This window comes from Anomaloglossus baeobatrachus, chromosome 1 (genome assembly GCF_048569485.1).
Source record: "Anomaloglossus baeobatrachus isolate aAnoBae1 chromosome 1, aAnoBae1.hap1, whole genome shotgun sequence".
NCBI classification, from domain to species: Eukaryota; Metazoa; Chordata; class Amphibia; order Anura; family Aromobatidae; genus Anomaloglossus; species Anomaloglossus baeobatrachus.
The window spans coordinates 589,250,529-589,269,784 of record NC_134353.1 but is presented as its reverse complement, the minus strand read 5'-3'; the positions used below and the strand labels follow the sequence as shown (position 1 = coordinate 589,269,784).

At 41.6% G+C, this 19,256-nt stretch overlaps 1 protein-coding gene across 2 annotated transcripts in view; it reads right to left on the bottom strand.

Moving 5' to 3' along the window:
• The window catches only part of LOC142296463 (transmembrane channel-like protein 1), a 197,330-nt gene that overhangs the window by 103,736 nt on the left and 74,338 nt on the right, over positions 1–19,256 (bottom strand). For both annotated transcript variants that reach the window (XM_075340106.1, XM_075340115.1), the window contains exons 8-10: positions 16,702–16,800; positions 9,555–9,697; positions 3,067–3,211 (exon numbers count right to left, since the gene is read on the bottom strand). In XM_075340106.1, coding sequence (XP_075196221.1) covers positions 3,067–3,211; positions 9,555–9,697; positions 16,702–16,800 — 387 coding nt within the window. The remainder of the gene's footprint in view (positions 1–3,066; positions 3,212–9,554; positions 9,698–16,701; positions 16,801–19,256) is intronic.

Here is a 19,256-nt window from a genome sequence, read left to right as displayed (position 1 = left end):
GTAAATCCAAACTCGGTCACAGATTTTTTTTTTTGAAGTCCGTGTTTGAGCTCAAGTTCCAGATACCAGGTGTCTAGTACAAACCCCGAATGTTATCATTACTAAAGCTGTTCACAATTCTGTGACTGACTATTAGGGCCTTATGCACATTAGCTGCATTTCCTACCATTATTTGAGCTTCATAGTTTACCAAGTCATCATAGGATATTCATATATACGAGTGTGAGCTTTTTACTTTACCGCTATACTTAAATTTCATATGAAAGCCTACAGAAAATAATTCAGGCATGCTTAGTCTATATGTGACGCCCTGGGCAAGCCAGGGGTCACAGGTCACAACATCACACGCACCCCACATTCCCTGCAGGAACACCAAGCTAACCCAAAACCCTTGTTGCCTTCCTCCAGGGGCTGATGTCCACACCAGGGGGTGGGCCAGGCGGTTGGCTCCGCCCACCGAGGAGTTCACAGCCCTGGAGGCGGGAAAACCAGGCAGATCAGTTAGGGAAGTGAAGGAGTAAAGAGTCAAGAGAAGGAAGTGAAGTGGTAGAGGAGCTTAGGAGAGAAGCTGAAGTAAAGTGAAAAGAAACAGTTTGTAAAGCCTGAAGTTGGTCCGGGTGTGTGCCCCAGACAGTGATAGCAAGGTCAGCAGACGGCGGTGATAGTCTGCAGGGGGACTGCTCGGCGGTTGCTGGAAGGACCGCGGACGGGTGGTGACCCGGCGGTACCGAAGCAGTATACGAAGAACAGTCAGCACCAGGGCAGGGGCCTTTCGGATCCCGGCAAGGCTAGGAGTTGCCATAATTTTCCAAATCCGTCAGTGAAGGGGACGTCTGTCTCCTAACAACCAAGTCCCGATTGAAGGCAACAGCCCGACCGTGAAGGGGAGACACCGCCACCGCCAGGGCACCAGTTTCCCAGGGCCAGCGCCTGCGGGCAAAGTAGGGCTCCTTCGGCCCAGCTTGAAGCCGAGGAGTGGGTAACCGGTGGGGACCCATCGCTACCAAAGAGACTTTCATAGGTGCAGGGAAGAGACCGTCACCGCTAACTGCAGGGAACATCAGCACCGTGAACCGTCCGGGGGACCCGTCCAACCAGCCGTTTGTTTACCGAGAACTGTGTCGTGTTTACTGGCTGAGTGAGTACCTCCGTGCCGTTCAGCACAGCGCTGCCCCTGCGCCCCTGCACCTCCACAGGCCCCATACCGGCCTGTCCACCATTCCAATCCCATCACTGGGCCCCGGGATCACCAAAACCCCTACCCACGGAGGGGCAAATCAACAACTGGCTGCTCCGTACCAGCACTCCCGGGCTCCCCAAACAGAGCAGCGGTGGTGTCCACTCAATCACCACAGCCGTGGGTGGCGTCACGGACAATAAACTATCCCAAAACCCAATCCCCTTTCACTCACGGGCGAGGAGCGCCGCTCGAGTCCCCGGGATCCGGCCCATCGCTCGAGCCACCGAGCAGCAGCAGGCCGCAGCAGCCGCGGCAGCCGGACCCGAGCAGTGGGAGAGCGCGGCGTCCCCTCCTCCGCCCGCGACATATACGTGGAGTTTAATAGAGATTATTGTGGTTCACAGGGGCTATAGGACACAAATCTAAAGGAACTGTTCATTTTTCCATAGCTGACAGGTCCTCTTTGTAAAAAGCATTATCTTTGTAAGATAACTCATTTTGACATTATAACCCCTTTACAACATAAAAAGCACTGGTACATCCTATGTTTGGATCTAATGTATGGAACAGGCTTAGGAGGTGAGCCCTTGCCATAGCAAGGACATGCCGGCTGTATTGCATAACAGCTAAGGTCCAAGCAATGCTTTGATCATTGCTGTTAATTCCTTAATTTACACAGTCAATCTCTGACAGCAGCATTTAAGACATGTGATCTGGGGGGCATGCTTTTCTGTCTTCCCCTGGGTAAAATATTGTGAGGTGCCAATGGTTTGCCATGGTTACCATGGGTCCTCTGAAGCCCCCTATCACTACTATCTTGGTTCTCCTGTGGCGCCCAGGCACAGGCTGGGTTTCATAGAAGACAATGATTTTCTTTATATAGTATACTCAGATACTGCATTATAATAGTGTGTAGAACAGGAAATTAGATAATTTCAGGTTCAAGTCCTCTAAATAAACTAAAAAATAAAGACAAATGTGAATGAAATTGCAAACATTTCAATTGTTTTCCTCCTATTCTATTCTCCTTTAAAAATAAGGCAATAGAAAGTATGAACTAATTTGGTATCTCTATATCTGAAAAAGTCTTATAAATCAAAATAGAAAATTAGATGCCTATACGATAATAGCCTTAAGACAAAAAGAAATGACTGACAAAATTGTGGTTTTTCACTGCTGCACCTCAAAAAATTCAGTAAAAAGTGAGCAAACCCTCATATGTATCTCCTCATGCAATAAAACAAGCTTTCATACATCTCTTTTGAAAGAACAATAAAAACATTATTGCAAAAATAAAAGGTTGCAAACAAAAAAAAGGTTGCAAAAAATGGCAAAACATACAACATTTTCTGGGTTTTTTTCAACTAAATAAAAAAACTTTAGAAATTTATAATCCTAATGACCTGGAGATTCATACTGCCAGATAATTTTTACCATACGAGCAGTGTAAACACAAAACTCCAGAAACGTTGGTGGCATTTTGATTTTTTTTCACCATTTCATCACACTTGGATTTTTTTCCCGTTTTCACATAAATTGTATAGTAAAAAAAATTGGTGTCCTTGAAAATTACAACTTTTCCCACAAAAAACAAGCCTCATATGGCTACGTTGATGTTGAAAGGATAAAACAAACACTCAAAAAAGGAAAATCATAAGATTAAGAAGGGGTTAATAAACAATAGTTATAATTAAAATACTTCTACAACTATTGGTTGGTTTTCAGGTTCCATGAGTGACATAGAAACCGGAATTATGTAATTTGAAATTCTTGAAAGCTTGAGTTTCACACAAATTCCATGCTTCTAATCCTGTAACTACAGAAATGAAGATCATCTAGACCACATTCATTACATTTAGAACTTTGAACTGTAATTTTGGTCTTACTTTAAAACTCGTTGTAATAGATGCAAATTTATTGTCGGCTGTTTCAGGGTTTCCAATTAGAAAATCCCAGCTCGTATACATTTTCCAGCTGAAATTAAAACTGTTGTCATCTCCTCCACCATCATCATTAGCATTTTTGGCCATGCTTAAAGAAATTAAAGAAAATGTATTTAAAAAAAGTTATTCCTTACCCTAAGTTATTTGTTTTTTTCATTCATCAATCATGCTGTTTGCCACTAAATGCATCCATACGCTTATTATAGTAATATAAACCTTTTATCATGCAGCTAGCATCACTTGGTGTCTGCCAGCTGCAGCTATGATGTTTACATCCATCATTTCCTCTCCACAGGCTTACTATGCTCTATTACTCCAAGTTTCATCATGCATTGCAGTAGCCTGTGAGCCCACACTTAGCACAGCCCCCTTCATTCTTCACCCAACTTTATTGCCATAGAAATAGTTCTGACAAAGATATTGGGAGATACCAAGGTCAGAGTAGCCCAGTTTAGGTACCAGCTCATCCAGCAATTGCTAGACAGCCAGTACAGCCCTGTCACTGTCTTTTGTTTTTGAAATGCAAATCATAGCACTTCACTAGCAAAGGTGTCAGCCCCTACTGTTACTGTTGAATGAAGCTGTCAGCTTTGCTTGTGTGAGGCAATGAAGCAGACTAATTGTGTCTTCAGGACACATGCTCAGGCAGCTGTCATTCACTCCAAAACATCCATACACTCCATCAGGAGCTCAGTGACAACGTCCTTTCATTTGGTCTGATTTCTGTGCTGGAAAAAGAAGTTTGGACATAACAGAAGATGAAGACGAGTCTACATAATGCAGTACTAAGTGATCAATGCTAAGATCTGCTCACAGAAGCTATACATCTAATACAAGTATATTACAAAAGGTATTTTTTTGAAAAGCTATGATACTGTACATATAACAAATATCCTACACATATTAGGTATCAACACAACTGTAATAATCTGGAAAATGTATTCAGCAGGTTATGTGGTATGAAACATGAACAGCAAAATACATAAATTAAAAAAAACTAAACGAAAAAATAGCTTTTCTTCTAAATTTCCACCATAAATTAAATTTATATGAATTAGGTGGTAATGTACATGTATACCAACCCAGTGCTCAAAAATAATACAACTTGTCCACATAAAGCAAAACCTCATACACATATATACAGGGCTGTCACAAGGAATTTCAGGGCCCCATGCTGGCTAATTTTTTGGACCCCCTAGAGAGTCCACCAAAACTCTACTCCAGCTCTGCCTCCACCCCTCAAACCTTCCACAGTCTCCTAACCACTCTTTGAAAAACACACACACACACATACACACACACACACACACACGTGGCCCTTGAAGTTGTTCCAGAAAATGAAGTATTTCCCTCAGAAAATTAATAATGCACCCCCTACACTGCCCCTCTCCATAATACACCCCCTACACTTCTTCTCTCCATAATACACCCTCTACACCCACCCTCCATAATATGTCACCCATATTGCCTAATATCATTACGTACACACTGCCTCTCTGTATATTATACCCCCATGTATTTCTACCACACATACTGCCTGCCTGTATAATATCCCCCTGCACACACTGCTTCTCTGTACAATATCCCCCACACCACCCCTCTCCTCAATACACCCTCTACACTGCCCATCTCCATAATACACCCTCTACACCTCCCTTCTCCATAATATCTCTCCTACACTTACTGCCTCTCTGTATAATATCCCCCACACACTGCTCCCCTATATAATATCCCCCAAAAACTGCCCCTCTGTATAATATCCAGCAACACACACTGCCCCTTTGTATACTAACCTTCACTTACACTACCCCTCTGTATAATATGCCCCCATACACACTGCTCCTCTGTATAACACTGCCCCTCTGTATAATATTCCCCTGACACTACCTCTCTGTATAATATCCCCCACACACTGCCCCTCTGAATAATATCTCCCATACACACACTGCACTTCTGTATAATATCCCCCACACAAACTGCCGCTCTGTATAATATCCCTCATATATGCTGCCCCTCTGTATACTATCCCTTACATAAGCTGCCACACTTTATAATTTCCTCCCGTATGCAATGCCACTTTGTATAATATCGCCCCCCACTAAACCACTATATATTGCCTCACCCACTACACCTCTGTATAATATCCCCCACACACACTGCCCCTCTGTATAATATCCCCCCATACACACACTACCCCTCTGTATAATATTCCCCACACACAGTGCTCCTCTCAACACTTAGGAAGGGATGTTAACAAAAGCTATGTAAAAACATGAATCATATCATGAGAGGAAAAAAATGTTCACACCCAGCTATTTATATATAAACGTGGCTTTTATTGATGCAAAACATATAAGGCAGACAAGAACAAAGGTTAAAAGATGATTTCCAAGAGAAAAAGAATGGATAAGATAGGTGAATGGACATAATAATCCTGTACTTATCCCCAATGAAGTATCAGGGCACTGATAATAGTATGCACAATAAGTATATAAACAAGGCAGTTTCCGCAGATATATAATATAATCCCAAAACACACAATACCTGGCTGTAGAGCCTCATCTTAAAAGGTAATGTGGCAGTAAGTCAATAAAGGGTAGATTTTCAAACTTTGTTTTCTTCAGCCTTATATGTTTTCCATCAATACAAGCCACTTTAATATATAAATGTATATTTCCCCCTCCTGGTACCAGTATATATCCCCATCCTGGACCTCTCCTGGTATATATGTCTTCATCCTGGTATATATGTCATATTCCTGGAATATGTGTTCCCATCCTGGTATACAGTCAGGGCCAGAAATATTTGGACAGTGGATCATGTGCCGTTCCCTTTCTTCTCCAAACTTTTTTCTTCCCATCATTCTGGTACAGGTTGATCTTTGTCTCATCTCTCCATAGAATACTTTTCCAGAACTGAGCTGGCTTCATGAGGTGTTTTTCAGCAAATTTAACTCTGGCCTGTCTATTTTTGGAATTGATGAATGGTTTGCATCTAGATGTGAACCCTTTGTATTTACTTTCATGGAGTCTTCTCTTTACTGTTGACTTAGAGACAGATACACCTACTTCACTGAGAGTGTTCTGGACTTCAGTTGATGTTGTGAACGGGTTCTTCTTCACCAAAGAAAGTATGCGGCGATCATCCACCACTGTTGTCATCCGTGGACGCCCAGGCCTTTTTGAGTTCCCAAGCTCACCAGTCAATTTCTTTTTTCTCAGAATGTACCCGACTGTTGATTTTGCTACTCCAAGCATGTCTGCTATCTCTCTGATGGATTTTTTCTTTTTTTTCAGCCTCAGGATGTTCTGCTTCACCTCAATTGAGAGTTCCTTAGACCGCATGTTGTCTGGTCACAGCAACAGCTTCCAAATGCAAAACCACACACCTGTAATCAACCCCAGACCTTTTAACTACTTCATTGATTACAGGTTAACGAGGGAGATGCATTCAGAGTTAATTGCAGCCCTTAGAGTCCCTTGTCCAATTTCTTTTGGTCCCTTGAAAAAGAGGAGGCTATGCATTACAGAGCTATGATTCCTAAACCCTTTCTCCGATTTGGATGTGAAAACTCTCATATTGCAGCTGGGAGTGTGCACTTTCAGCCCATATTATATATATAATTGTATTTCTGAACATGTTTTTGTAAACAGCTAAAATAACAAAACTTGTGTCACTGTCCAAATATTTCTGGACCTAACTGTACACATTGGGTTAATTAACCCGATGTGTACTGCAGCTACATGTGCAGAGAGCAGGGAGCCGCGCACACTGCTTAGCGCTGGCTCCCTGCTCTCCTAGCTACAGTACACATTGGGTTAATTGAAGCGATGTGTACTGCAGCTACATGTGCAGAGAGCAGGGAGCCATGCACACTGCTTAGCGCTGGCTCCCTGCTCTCCTAGCTACAGTACACATCGGGTTAATTAACCCGATGTGTACTGCAGCTACATGTGCAGAGAGCAGGAGCCGGCAGCACAGGCAGCGTGAGAGCGGCGGAGGCTGGTAACGAAGGTAAATATCGGGTAAACACCTTGGTTACCCAATGTTTACCCTGGCTACAGCTTACCGCAGCTGCCAGACGCCGGCTCCTGCTCTCTGCTCGCTTCATTTCGTCGCTCTCTCGCTGTCACACACAGCGATATGTTCGTCACAGTGGGAGAGCAACAATAAAAAAACGAACCAGGGCTGTGTGTAACGAGCAGCGATCTCACAGCAGGGGCCAGATCGCTGCCAGTGTCACACACAGCGAGATCACTAATGAGGTCACTGCTGCGTCACAAAAACTGTGACTCAGCAGCAATCTCAGCAGCGATCTCGCTGTGTGTGAAGCACCCCTTAGTGCAGTCTCTCCTAATTTTTGCCAGACCTTGCACTTAGGGCATAGGCTTTAGGCATCTAGGAGTCCAGCTATCTAACAATTTTAACAGAATATGAATAAGGCACTCCTTTATGTCTAATACAGAGTGTATTGGAGTCCTTTTTCCTTCTAATTTTTGAAAGTTCTTGCATTCTCCACGAAGGCTTTTTGAGTTTCAGAGTCCCTCCATCATAAAGTACTGTACAAAGGATGTGTCTGTCCATTTGACACATACCACATGACCAGATAAGGTAGTAAATATTAAAATTACATTTACCGGTTGGTGTAGTCTTATTTACCCCTCTACTATGTTATCTACTGTAGTCATAGGTGATGGGGAAATATGATGAGAGATGGCCTGGCTATTAAGGATATGTTCACATGTTGCATTTTTGCTGCTGGAGTTTTTTTGCAGCTTTTTTTCAAGGGTTTTATACAAATTATAAGCTAACTTTTACAATACCAGCAAAAGGTATGAGATTTTGTAAATCTAATGCAAACGATTGTTTTTTTTCCTGACTGAAATGGAAAACTGCTGCGCTTTTGAAAGATATCCCAAAAAATGTCCCCGCTAAAGGAGAAAACAAGGAAAAGAACGTTGAGCTTATCTAGAATTTAGATCAGATGATCTGTTGATGTACAGTACACTAGATGTTAGGTTCCATTTGTGAGTTTGCTTTCAGGTCGATCCACAGTGAATAATCCTTCTAGGTTGGAAATATCACAAGTATAAAGTAGAGAAATAATGTTGACCACTATCGGCACTCCCAATTGATTCAACTCAATGTTACAAAGTCCAATGAAGTACATTCAATGGTTTATTTAAGAAGGTACATGGATGTGGTCACATAATAATTTACAGGATTATGTGAACACATCCATATTAATTACAATGAGTTGGATCCATTGGGAGCGCAGATTGCGGTTAACATTATTTTGCTGCGCTTTTGAAAGAAACAGCATGTCAATTCTTTCAGAGTTTTTGAAGTGTTTTTTCAAACTTGAAAGCAAAGAGAATGTGTATAATGCAGCAAAAACGCTACTTGAGAACATAGCCAAAAAGGAGGAGGCGTTTTTTTTTTTTGTTTGTATGTTTTTCATTTGCCTTATGTACAAGTCATTATTGACACATCTGATTTACCACCTCTGTGCTGCCACACCTGACTTACCACCTCCGTACTCCCACGTCCAGAATACCACGTCCTGTTACCATGTCTGTGATTCCTTGTCTCTCATTACATCAGTGCACATCTGTACTGGACTTCAGAGACTCTCCCCTCCGTAAGAGCCGATACCACTGACAGTCGTGCAGTTAGGCCCGCTGGGGTTGCGCCTGACAGTCCCTGTATAAGGGTTATCTTGAGGTTAGCTCCTTCAGGGGAGTCCAGTGTACGGCCCAGTGGGTCCACTCCTAGATGCTCGCCGCTACTCGGCGACCATAACAATTATACAGGAAAGAATGTTTCTTATATGCTTTCTGGTAAAATCCATTTTATCTTTGGTTTTGTATGTTTTATTGTCACTCTGTAAAAGTTGCGTACTACTCAGACAATATTGTTACCAGCAGGGACCTGGGAGTCAAAGATGCATTTAGGTGTCTTCCCCATGCTGTTCCCATTCCATTTGAGCGTTGTTTACATCCATTTCAGCAAATTTTGTGCCTCCCTAGACCTCTGGGAAGGACTGCTGGAAAACTGCTCGTGTTTACCACTGACTTCCATTATACTCATTACTCGAGTCAAGTCCATTTGAGCATCCAACCTACTTGATTCGAGTAAGTAGCACTCGAGCATTTTAGTGCTCGCTCATCACTAGTCTGCAGCACTGAGGACAAGGTGGGAAATGTAGTTTTAGCAAACAATAAGTGGACAGTCTATTCAGCTCAGTGTGAAGCTGGATGCACAAAGGCACAGAAGAAGATGACAAAATACACAGTATGACCGCATGAGAAAGAAACCTAATGTTGGTCTTGGTCTGTATTTAACAATGCAGTTATGGTGATACTTTGTTTTGTGAAATTAATAATGTGATCGTGGGAATAGCTCTTTAAAATCAAACCAAAAACACTTACGTTCTAATGACAACCATAAAGCTGTATGCAATGGTACCAATTCCCACCAATAAGTAAGAAAGAGGTAACCTAAACTGCAGCCATCCAATGGTTCTTTGACTATTGTAATAACCATAGAAGAGGACAGAATACTGAGCAAATCCCTGTAAGAGGTAAAAAGAGGGTCAAATAAAATGCATGTTCATAGTTTAATTATACAGCATTTCCTAAAACGTGCTAGAGTAAATAATTGGAAAAAAAGGCTAGTAAACACAAGGAACCTGAACTGTGTGTATAATTATTAGGCAAGTGAGTATTTTGGACCATATTACCATTTTTATGCAGATTTTTCAACTCACAGCTGTAAAAACTTGAATGTTCAATGGATGAAGCAGATCAGGTGATGTGTATTTGTGTAATTAGGGAGGATGTGGTCCAAGGATATTAATACCCTTTATCAAGGTGTGCAGAATTATTAGGCAGTTTGCTTTCCTCAGGCAAAATGTTCCAAAAGGAGATTTAACTAACTGAAAAGTAAAAAAATTGGTAAAAGTCCTACACAGGGATGCAGCACTCCTGAAACTGCGAAAATATTGGGATGTGATCACAGAATCATCAAAAGATTTGATACAAATAGACAACAGAGTTGCAAAAAAAATTGTTGAGAAAAAAAGATGCACATTATCTGCAATAGATTTGAGAAGAATTAAACGTGAAGCGACCAGGAGCCCATTATCCTCCAGTGCTGTTATATTTTAGAGTTGCAATCTACCTGGAGTAAATAGAAGTAAAAGGTGTTCAGTGCTCAGAGACAAGGCCAAGGAGATGAAGGCTGAAACCTGACCTCCACTGAGCAAGACACATAATGTGAATAACATTAAGACTGAGCCGAGAAATAAGTGAAAAAAGTGAAAACAGGGAGCGCATGTGAAGAGTCTCAGCGCAGGAGTAACGGTGAGACCGGTAATTAAAACTGCTCACCAGGAGTGGTTGTGCAGCCCTCGCACAACCAAGGTACTAGACGGGAGTGTAATGTTCCGCTGTCAGGAGGATTATCCGTACGATCCTTCCAGGGAGACGGATTCCTGTAAGTCTGATCCAGCCGCGGGTTAGTGGAGGGAATAGGTGTCCAAAAGGTCCTGGTTTTGATGAAGCCTCCATTTAAGCAGCTCTTGCCATGGACCCCCGAGGGGGAAATGAGTATCAATAAAAGTGAATCGTGGTCTAATAGAGCGCTATGGAGGTCACAAAAAAAATTGTCTAATAGAGCGCTATGGATATCCACCTGACGAAGATATTGTGTATATCGAAACGCGTTGTGGCTTTGATAAAACAAATAAAACTTACTAAACGATTTTGTGACCTCCATAGCGCTGTATTAGACCATGATTCACTTTTATTGAGAAATAAGTGAAGACATATTTTTCAAAGGTTTTATAACCTGGTGAGATGAAAGTGGCTGTTGATTGACATGATAGATGGATTTATGGCTGGATCAGAAACATGGACACACCATCACGTCAACTCAGATGCCAGCAAGGTGGAGGTGGGGTACTGCTATGAGTGGGCTGTTATTATTGTATAAATTATTATTATTATTATTGAAATTATTATTAAATAATAATTACTAAAGATGAGATTGTTCGACGTTCTGCCAGTTTCTAGAAGACACTTTCTTCAATCAGTAGGACACAGGGAAAAGTCTGAATATATGTAGACTATATATACTTATCAGCTGTAGAAGGGAAGTGTTGGCATACAAATACTAAGAACCATGTGTTTGAATTTACATTTTTTAGCCTCAGCCAGGATGGGAGGACTCTTCAACACCTAGCAATACACAAGCCCTGTGAAATAACAGGTTACAGCCAATGATAGGGTGAAATTAATCTTGGTCACAGGCCCTTATATAAGCTGACCTCACTTCCTGTGAGGCCTCTTCTATTGCATTCTCCTGACTTGGACCAACATGAAAGGTGGCTGAGTATCATCTCACATAGGGATAGTGTTAGCTAGGCTGTAATGGTGTGAGTATTTTAGCCAATGTTTCTGGTCTATTATTTGCTAATTGTGGGTTTTATGTTGTATTTGTGAAGTTATTATTTCCTGAAGTTTTCCTGTTTTGTATTTGTGTATAATTTTATATATGATTTTCATATTGATTACATGTTCTAGTATTATATTGTGAATTAAGTGTAGTCTTGATAGTGAATAAAGGTATATATTATTACTATAAAAAAGTGTTTTGAGTCTGCACATGTTTGGCATACACCAGATAGATAGGGCAAAACTAATGTAATTACAGTGAAAATATTGGGAATAGATCCTTAGTGTAGGAAGGATGGAATATAAGAATAAGTTAATGTATTCCCGCTTGTTATTACCCTTTTACATCAGCTTTCCTGTTGGTCTTGTATGATTTCTGGATTCATCAAGAACCTGAGGGATGCATGGATAGACATCCCAGTTGTCCTATGGGTGAAGCATATACATGAAAAAAAATATATCGGGCAACTTTATTAGTTTGTAATGCGCCACCCATGTGATCATCATGTATTTTTGCTCCTTTTGCAGCTTGAACTTTTCACCTTGTTTTTAATTAACTAAAAATAAATGTGAATTTTTATTGGGATCACTGGATGTATCTTTTTTTATGAACACAAAAAAAGTCTGCTTCTTTCAAGAAAAACATGATTTTTATGCTGGGCAATGCTCTATTGAATTAATTGAAGTACTCAACTGCTTGGCTGGACTGTAGAGATCTTAAAGATGAAAGAATAATGACAAGGCCCCTTCCTCACCTGCCTTAAACCCTACTGAGAAGTTGTGGGCTCTTCTTAAACTGGAGATTTCTGGTGAAGGAAAACAATCCACCTCTCTGAACAGTGTCTGGGAGGCTGTGGATGGTGTAGCCCAAAATGCTGATCATCAACAGATTAAGAAGCTGACAGACTCCATGGGTGGAACACTTATGACTGTTAATAAAGAGAAGAGGGCTATATTGATCATTGGCATTTTTATGGAAATATCAGAAATTATTTTTATTTGTAGATTTTTAATTGTTTGTTCATTAGTCTCACTGTAACAGGTGAAAATAAACAAGTGAGATGGGAAAATTTAATTTTTTCATTTAATTGCACAATAATTCTGCACACTAATACTTGCCCAATACTTATGTACGCAAATATTTGTATAGTGACACAAGCTTTGGCATTTGAGTTTTTTACCAAAACATATTGAAGATACATACAGTTGGGAAAAAAGTATTCAGTCAGCCACCAATTGTGCAAGTTCTCCCACTTAAAAAGATGAGAGAGGCCTGTAATGGTTATCATAGGTAGGCCACAACTATGAGAAACAAAATGAGATAGAAAATTCAGAAAATCACCTTGTCTGATTTGGCAATAATTTTTTTTTCAAATTGTGGTGGAAAATAATTATTTAGTCCTCTAAAAACATGCAAGATTTCTGGCTCTCACAGACGTGTAACTTCTTCTTTAATAGGCTCCTTTGTCCTCCACTCATTACCTGTAGAAAAGGCACCTGTTTGAACTTGTTTTTAGTATAAAAGACACCTGTCCACAACCTCAAACAGTTACACTCCAAACTCCACTATGGTGAAGACCACAGAGCTGTCGAAGGACACCAGAAACAAAATTATAGCCCTGCACCAGGCTGCAAAGACTGAATCTGCAATAGGCAAGCAGCTTGGTGTGATGAAATCAACTGTGGGAGCAATAATAAGAAAATGGAAGACATACAAGACCACTGACAATCTCCCTCAGTCTGGGGCACCACGCAAAATCTCACCCCGTGGGGTCAAAATAATCACAAGAACGGTGAGCAAAAATCCCAGAACCAAACTGGGGGGCCTAATGAATGACCTGCATGGAGCTGGGATCACCGTAACAAAGGATACCATCCGTAATACACTACGCCACTAGGGACTCAGATCCTGTAGTGCCAGATGTGTTCCCCTGATTAAGCCAGTACATGTCTGGGCCCATCTAAGGTTTGCTAGAGAGTAATTGGATTATCCAGAAGAGTTTTGGGAGAATGTCATATGGTCTAATGAAAGCAAAGTAGAAGTGTTTGGTAGAAACACAACTCGTCGTGTTTGGAGGAGACAGAAAGCTGAATTGCATCCAAAGCACACCATACCTACTGTGAAGGATGGGGGTGGCAACATCATTCTTTGGAACTGTTTCTCTACACAGGGACCAGGACGACTGATCCGTGTATAAGAAACAATGAATGGGGTCATGTATCGTGAGATTTTGAGTGCAAACCTCCTTCCATCAGCAAGGGCACTGAAAATGAAATGGGGCTGGTCTTTCAACGTGATAATGATCCCAAGCACACTGCCAGGGCAATGAAGAAGTGGCTTTGTAACAAGCATATGAAGGTCCTGGAGTGGCCTTGTCAGTCTCCAGATCTCAACCCATTGAAAACTATTAGTGGGAGTTGAAAGTCTGTGTTGTCCAGCGAGAGGCCCAAAATATCACTGCTCTAAAGGAGATCTGCATGGAGGAATGGGCCAACATACTACCAACAGTGTGTGCCAACCTTGTGAAGACTTACAGAAAACGTTTCACCTCTGTCATTGCCAACAAAGCATATATAACAAAATATATATAAAAAATAATTTTTGTTATTGACCAAATACTTATTTTCCACCATAATTTGCAAAGAAAATCTTTCAAAATCAGAGAAGGTGATTTTCTGGATTTGTTTTCTCATTTCGTCTCTCATAGTTATGGTCTACCTATGATATCAATTATGGCCTCTCTCATCTTTTTAAGTGGGATATGGGCTTACAGTGCAGACTCTACATTTTAATTTGAGGGTAATGACATTCTAATTAGAGTAAGGATTTAGAATATACAGCTTTTTTAATATGTAGCTGCATCTTTTTCAATGGGTTGAAGGTAATTGGACAATTATCTCAAAAGCTCTTTAAACCACTTCATGACCAATTGCCTTATTAATCCATTCAATTAAGCAGGTAAAAGGTCTGGAGCTAATTATGAGTGATGCATTTGAATATGGAAGCTGTTACTGTGAACTCACAGCATGCAGTCAAAGACATGCATGGCTTCCAATTACACTGGGTCACTCATGTTTATTGATGTGACGAAAGACAGAAACAGCTGGCTGAATTATGAAGTGCATACAAATCTATACTTTTTTTCAGATTCAACAAAATGCAGCAAAGTTGATTGGGCAGTGCTTCTTAGTACAGATGGACACTGACCCAAAGTACAGAGTGATTATAAAAGATTTATTGGGTTTTGCATTCATATTACTGCAAAAATATAAATTTCACCATTTGTAATAATAACGTGTTAAAAGCTCATATCCAAGAATTTGTAACTCATGCGTGCCGACTCACTTGTGACTCACCATATGGCAGGGCAGCATCAGATCACAAAATGGCGACTATGCAAGAGAAAGCATCTTGTGTTTTAGAGTATGAAAATGGTAAAATAATTTTGACCGTGCAGTGAGTGTTCCAAAGACAGTATGAAAGTGACCCACCTGGCCCCCAGAGCATTCTGTTGTGGTATCAACAATTTAAGGGGAAATGTAAAAGCCCCGGATGACCGAGTGTTACAGGAAAAGCAATGGAAAAGGTACCATTGCACGTAGCCACATAAATCAACACATTATGCAAATCGTGACCTTGGCATTCCTCAGCTGAGTGTTTGAAGATTCTGAGATGGCAACTGTGCCAGAAACCATATCGTATACAGTTATTGCATTTGATATGAATTCTGTGCACTTTTTCAAGCAGTTCCCGGCTAGTGTCCAGTAGAGAGGCAACCTTCCACTTAAGCAGAAATGTAAATCGTCAAAATGTCCGAATATGGGGAACATGGGAAATATGGGGAAAATTAGAGTGCCACTGTAGAAATTGAAAGAAATTTTCCAAAAGTAAGTGTTTTCTTTGCAATCTCAAAAACAAAAAGAGAAAGGGCTTTTTTTTTCCCACTAAGAAGATGAGTACATCGTACCTCAATATGTTTCAGTGATGGTTATTTCCGCAACTAGCAATTTATTACAGAAACTTCATTTTCCATCAGCACTTAGCTTCACCCCACTGGCATTCAGAGGTGAATCGCTATCACCATGAGGAAATCTCAAACCAGTAGATTGGGTACTGTACTAGTGTTCAGTTGGTAGTTATCAGATGGTCCCACAGGTCTCAATCTGACAATGACACCTTCCTTTGGGGGTACGTCAGACACATTACTTAACTCACGCATTTGCCAGCAACACTAGATGAGCTCTGGGACAGCATTACTGCTGCTCTAATGACCATCGAAGGGGATATGCTGAACCATGTTTGGGTTGAACTGGATTACCACATAGATGTGTGTTATGTGACAAAAGGAGGAAACATAGAGCATTTGTAAACATTATGTGCTAAACTGGGAAAGTTTATGTTTGTTATCATGTGTCAACCCAGGAGTTTATTGTCAAAGAAGTGGAATATTCTGCAATGGCTGAGTAAACAACCAGATCTCAAAGCCATTGAGCACCAGACACAATTAAAGGCAGAAAGACCCACAAACAAGCAACAACTGAAGTCACAGCAGTAAAGGCCCAGCAAAGCATCACAAAGGAGGAAACCCAGCTTTTGATGATGTCCAGGGCTTCCATACTTTGAGGCAGTCAATGCCTGCAAAGGGTTCTTTACAAAGTATTAAAAAAGAACATTTTATTTATGTTAAAGTAAATAAATCCAATTACTTTTGAGTTTCTGAAATAAGGAGACTGTATAAAAATGGTTGCAATTTCTAAACGTTCCACAAGATATTTTTTGTTCAATCCATTTTGGTTAATCCCAAAAGTCTACACATCAATTGTATCTCCGTTGTTTCATTTTAAATGAAAAATAGTGGCATGTAGATCCTAAATCATGCAGATTCGGTCACTGTCGAAATACTTGTGGACCTAACTATATTCTTCTAAGAAAGATAAAACCTCACTTTTAATTTTTTCTAAATATTCAAGTTTTTTTTATCCTTTTGGATTGAACCGACAGCTTTACAATTGTTCAATAATAGAAGTAATCATTAAAAATACAAATTGCCTAATATTTGTGCACAAAGTGTATTTTCTTAGAGAATATTAATTCAGAAACATTTATAGGAAAAACACTTACACTAAAATCATACAGTGTGGCAAAATTCATAGCAGAAGGTTGTTCAGCTCGGGGAACAGTTTTTCTTGGAATTGAACCATATGGTTTACCCATTAATGCCTAAAAAGATGCAAGAGAACATAGATTTAATTTAAAAAAATAAGAATTCCATTAAAATATAAGTATCCTAAATATTAGAGATAGATATTACATGTTAGGATAGGTTCACACACATACACTGCTCTCCATTGAGCACTTTGTCAGTAAACAGGATTAGAATGTCAGGTTTGAGGATGCCACATTAAATATTTGCCCACAACAAGGAGCAAATTAAATCATAGCAAGACCCCCTTCCCCTTTGACTGACATTTAGACATACATATATGCCATTAATCATGGCATCTAAAAGGTTAGATTGGAGATAGATTTGGTCTCTAATTGCTGCTTTGATACTAAGGGGCACTTTGCACACTACGACATCGCAGATGCGATGTCGGAGGGGTCATGTCGAAAGTGACACACTTCCAGCGTTGCACTCGACATCGTAGTGTGTAAATCCTAGATGATACGATTAACGAGCGCAAAATCGTCATAATCGTATCATCGGTGTAGTGTCTGGGAATTCCATAATTACGCGACTGCGACAGGTACGATGTTGTTCCTCGTTCCTGCGGCAGCACACATCGCTGTGTATGAAGCCGCAGGAGCGAGGAACATCTCCTACCTGCGTCCTGCAGCTCACGCCGGCTATGCGGAAGGACAGAGGTGGGCGGGATGTTTACGTCCCGCTCATCTCCGCCCCTCCGCTTCTATTGGCCGCCTGCCTTGTGACGTTGCACGACCCGCCCCCTTAATAAGGAGGCGGGTCGCCGGCTAGATCGACGTCGCAAGGCAGGTGAGTCCATGTGAAGCTGCCGTAGCGATAATGTTCGCTACGGCTGCTATCACAAGATATCGCTGCTGCGACGGGGGCAGGGACTATCGTGCTCGGCATCGCAAGCATCGGCTTGCGATGTCATTGTGTGCAAAGTGCCCCTAAGTGTCCAAGGAGTAGCCTGTAAGTTACGACTTGACATATCACAGTGCTGACACATAAATTCTCAGATTACTGTGAAGTGTACAAAAGATTACACATAAAAAACAATTAAAAATTGAGCCATTTGGATCCCTATCAATATGAATTAAGCATGTTTCTAACAGGCACATAAACAGGTTTTCTCCTAACTTCCTATCTATATACTTGCATAATCCAAGTTATTTTCTAATACTTGCTTTAAAAATTACCTACCATTCCCTAACTGCACTATCTAACAGTTACTCTGGTTTGTTTTATTTTCTGTCTAATGATGATTTGCTTGAGTACCTCAGTGCATGCTGGGATTTTCAAAGCGTCATCAGTGGACAGAGGCTGCAGTCACTGTCACAGCATCTGACCTCCCTGAAACAAAGCATCATCAGTGACGCTCATTTCAGGGGTGGTGTTGTCAATCCTGAGGCCATGAATGTCTTCTTAGTGCATGGGCTCAATCCCCACTCTGCTGTGCATTGTCTCCTCTGGTGCGCTGTCTCTCCCCTATATGCTGTCTCCTCGTGCACTGTCCCCCCAGTGCGCTGTCTTCCCCCATGTTTGCTGTTTTCCTTGTGCAGTATTTTCTTCCATTCCCTGCAATTTTTGCAGCTTCTGGACTGTTGTTGGCTGAAGAAAAGTAATAAGCCAGCAGCAGAGCAGTGTCACTGCCAGAGACCAGTGACGTCATCTGCAGAGAGGCATTGATCTTCTGCATCGCCTGGTATAATGACACCTGCTACCAGCTTATTACTAATCATAAGCTTACAACAGTCCGGACGCTGCACTCATCACTGGGCATGGAAGGAGATACTGCAGTTTGAAGACAGCGCACAGGGCAATGACAGCTGCACGGGTGGGTGGGAATTGAGACACACTGCACTAGGAAGACAGAGACACAGCAATGAAAGCACCACCCCTGAAATGATTGTCTCTAATGACATGTCGTTTCAGGGAGGGGCAGAGGCTGTGACAGTGACCGCAGCCTCTTCCCCGATGATGCTTTAAATGTCCCAGCAGGTATTGGGGTATGCAAACATATTGTGTGAAGCCCCGCAAACGCTGTGTCGGTGCATTACCTTCAGGGACTCCACGTAGATGGATCTGTCTGGTCACAGGTAGGAAACCTTCTTTGTAGTTGTCGTGACGCCACTCTCAGATTTGCGGTCAGTGGGGACCGCCACTGCAGGTTAAGGGATGCCTGGGGCTGATGGTGGGTGCAGCCAGTTGTAGTAGCCTCCTGAGAGTGAGGCAAGCCCCAGGGCCCTGTGTAGATGTGTAGAACTACAAGGCGCAGAATGACTCAACACAGGCAGGATGTCTTTCAGGGTTTTTACTCACAGTTGATGGCAGGGTGAGTGACCCGGGCGTAGCTGGGATGAACCAAGTGGGAACCAGGTGTCCTTCAGGCTGACTTGTGAGGGTGACTACTAACTCGCCTTCCTTAGCCCTTGGTGGTTTGGGGTAACCCCGACTTTGAGTCCCTATGGGGGTCACCCAGGGAAGTTGC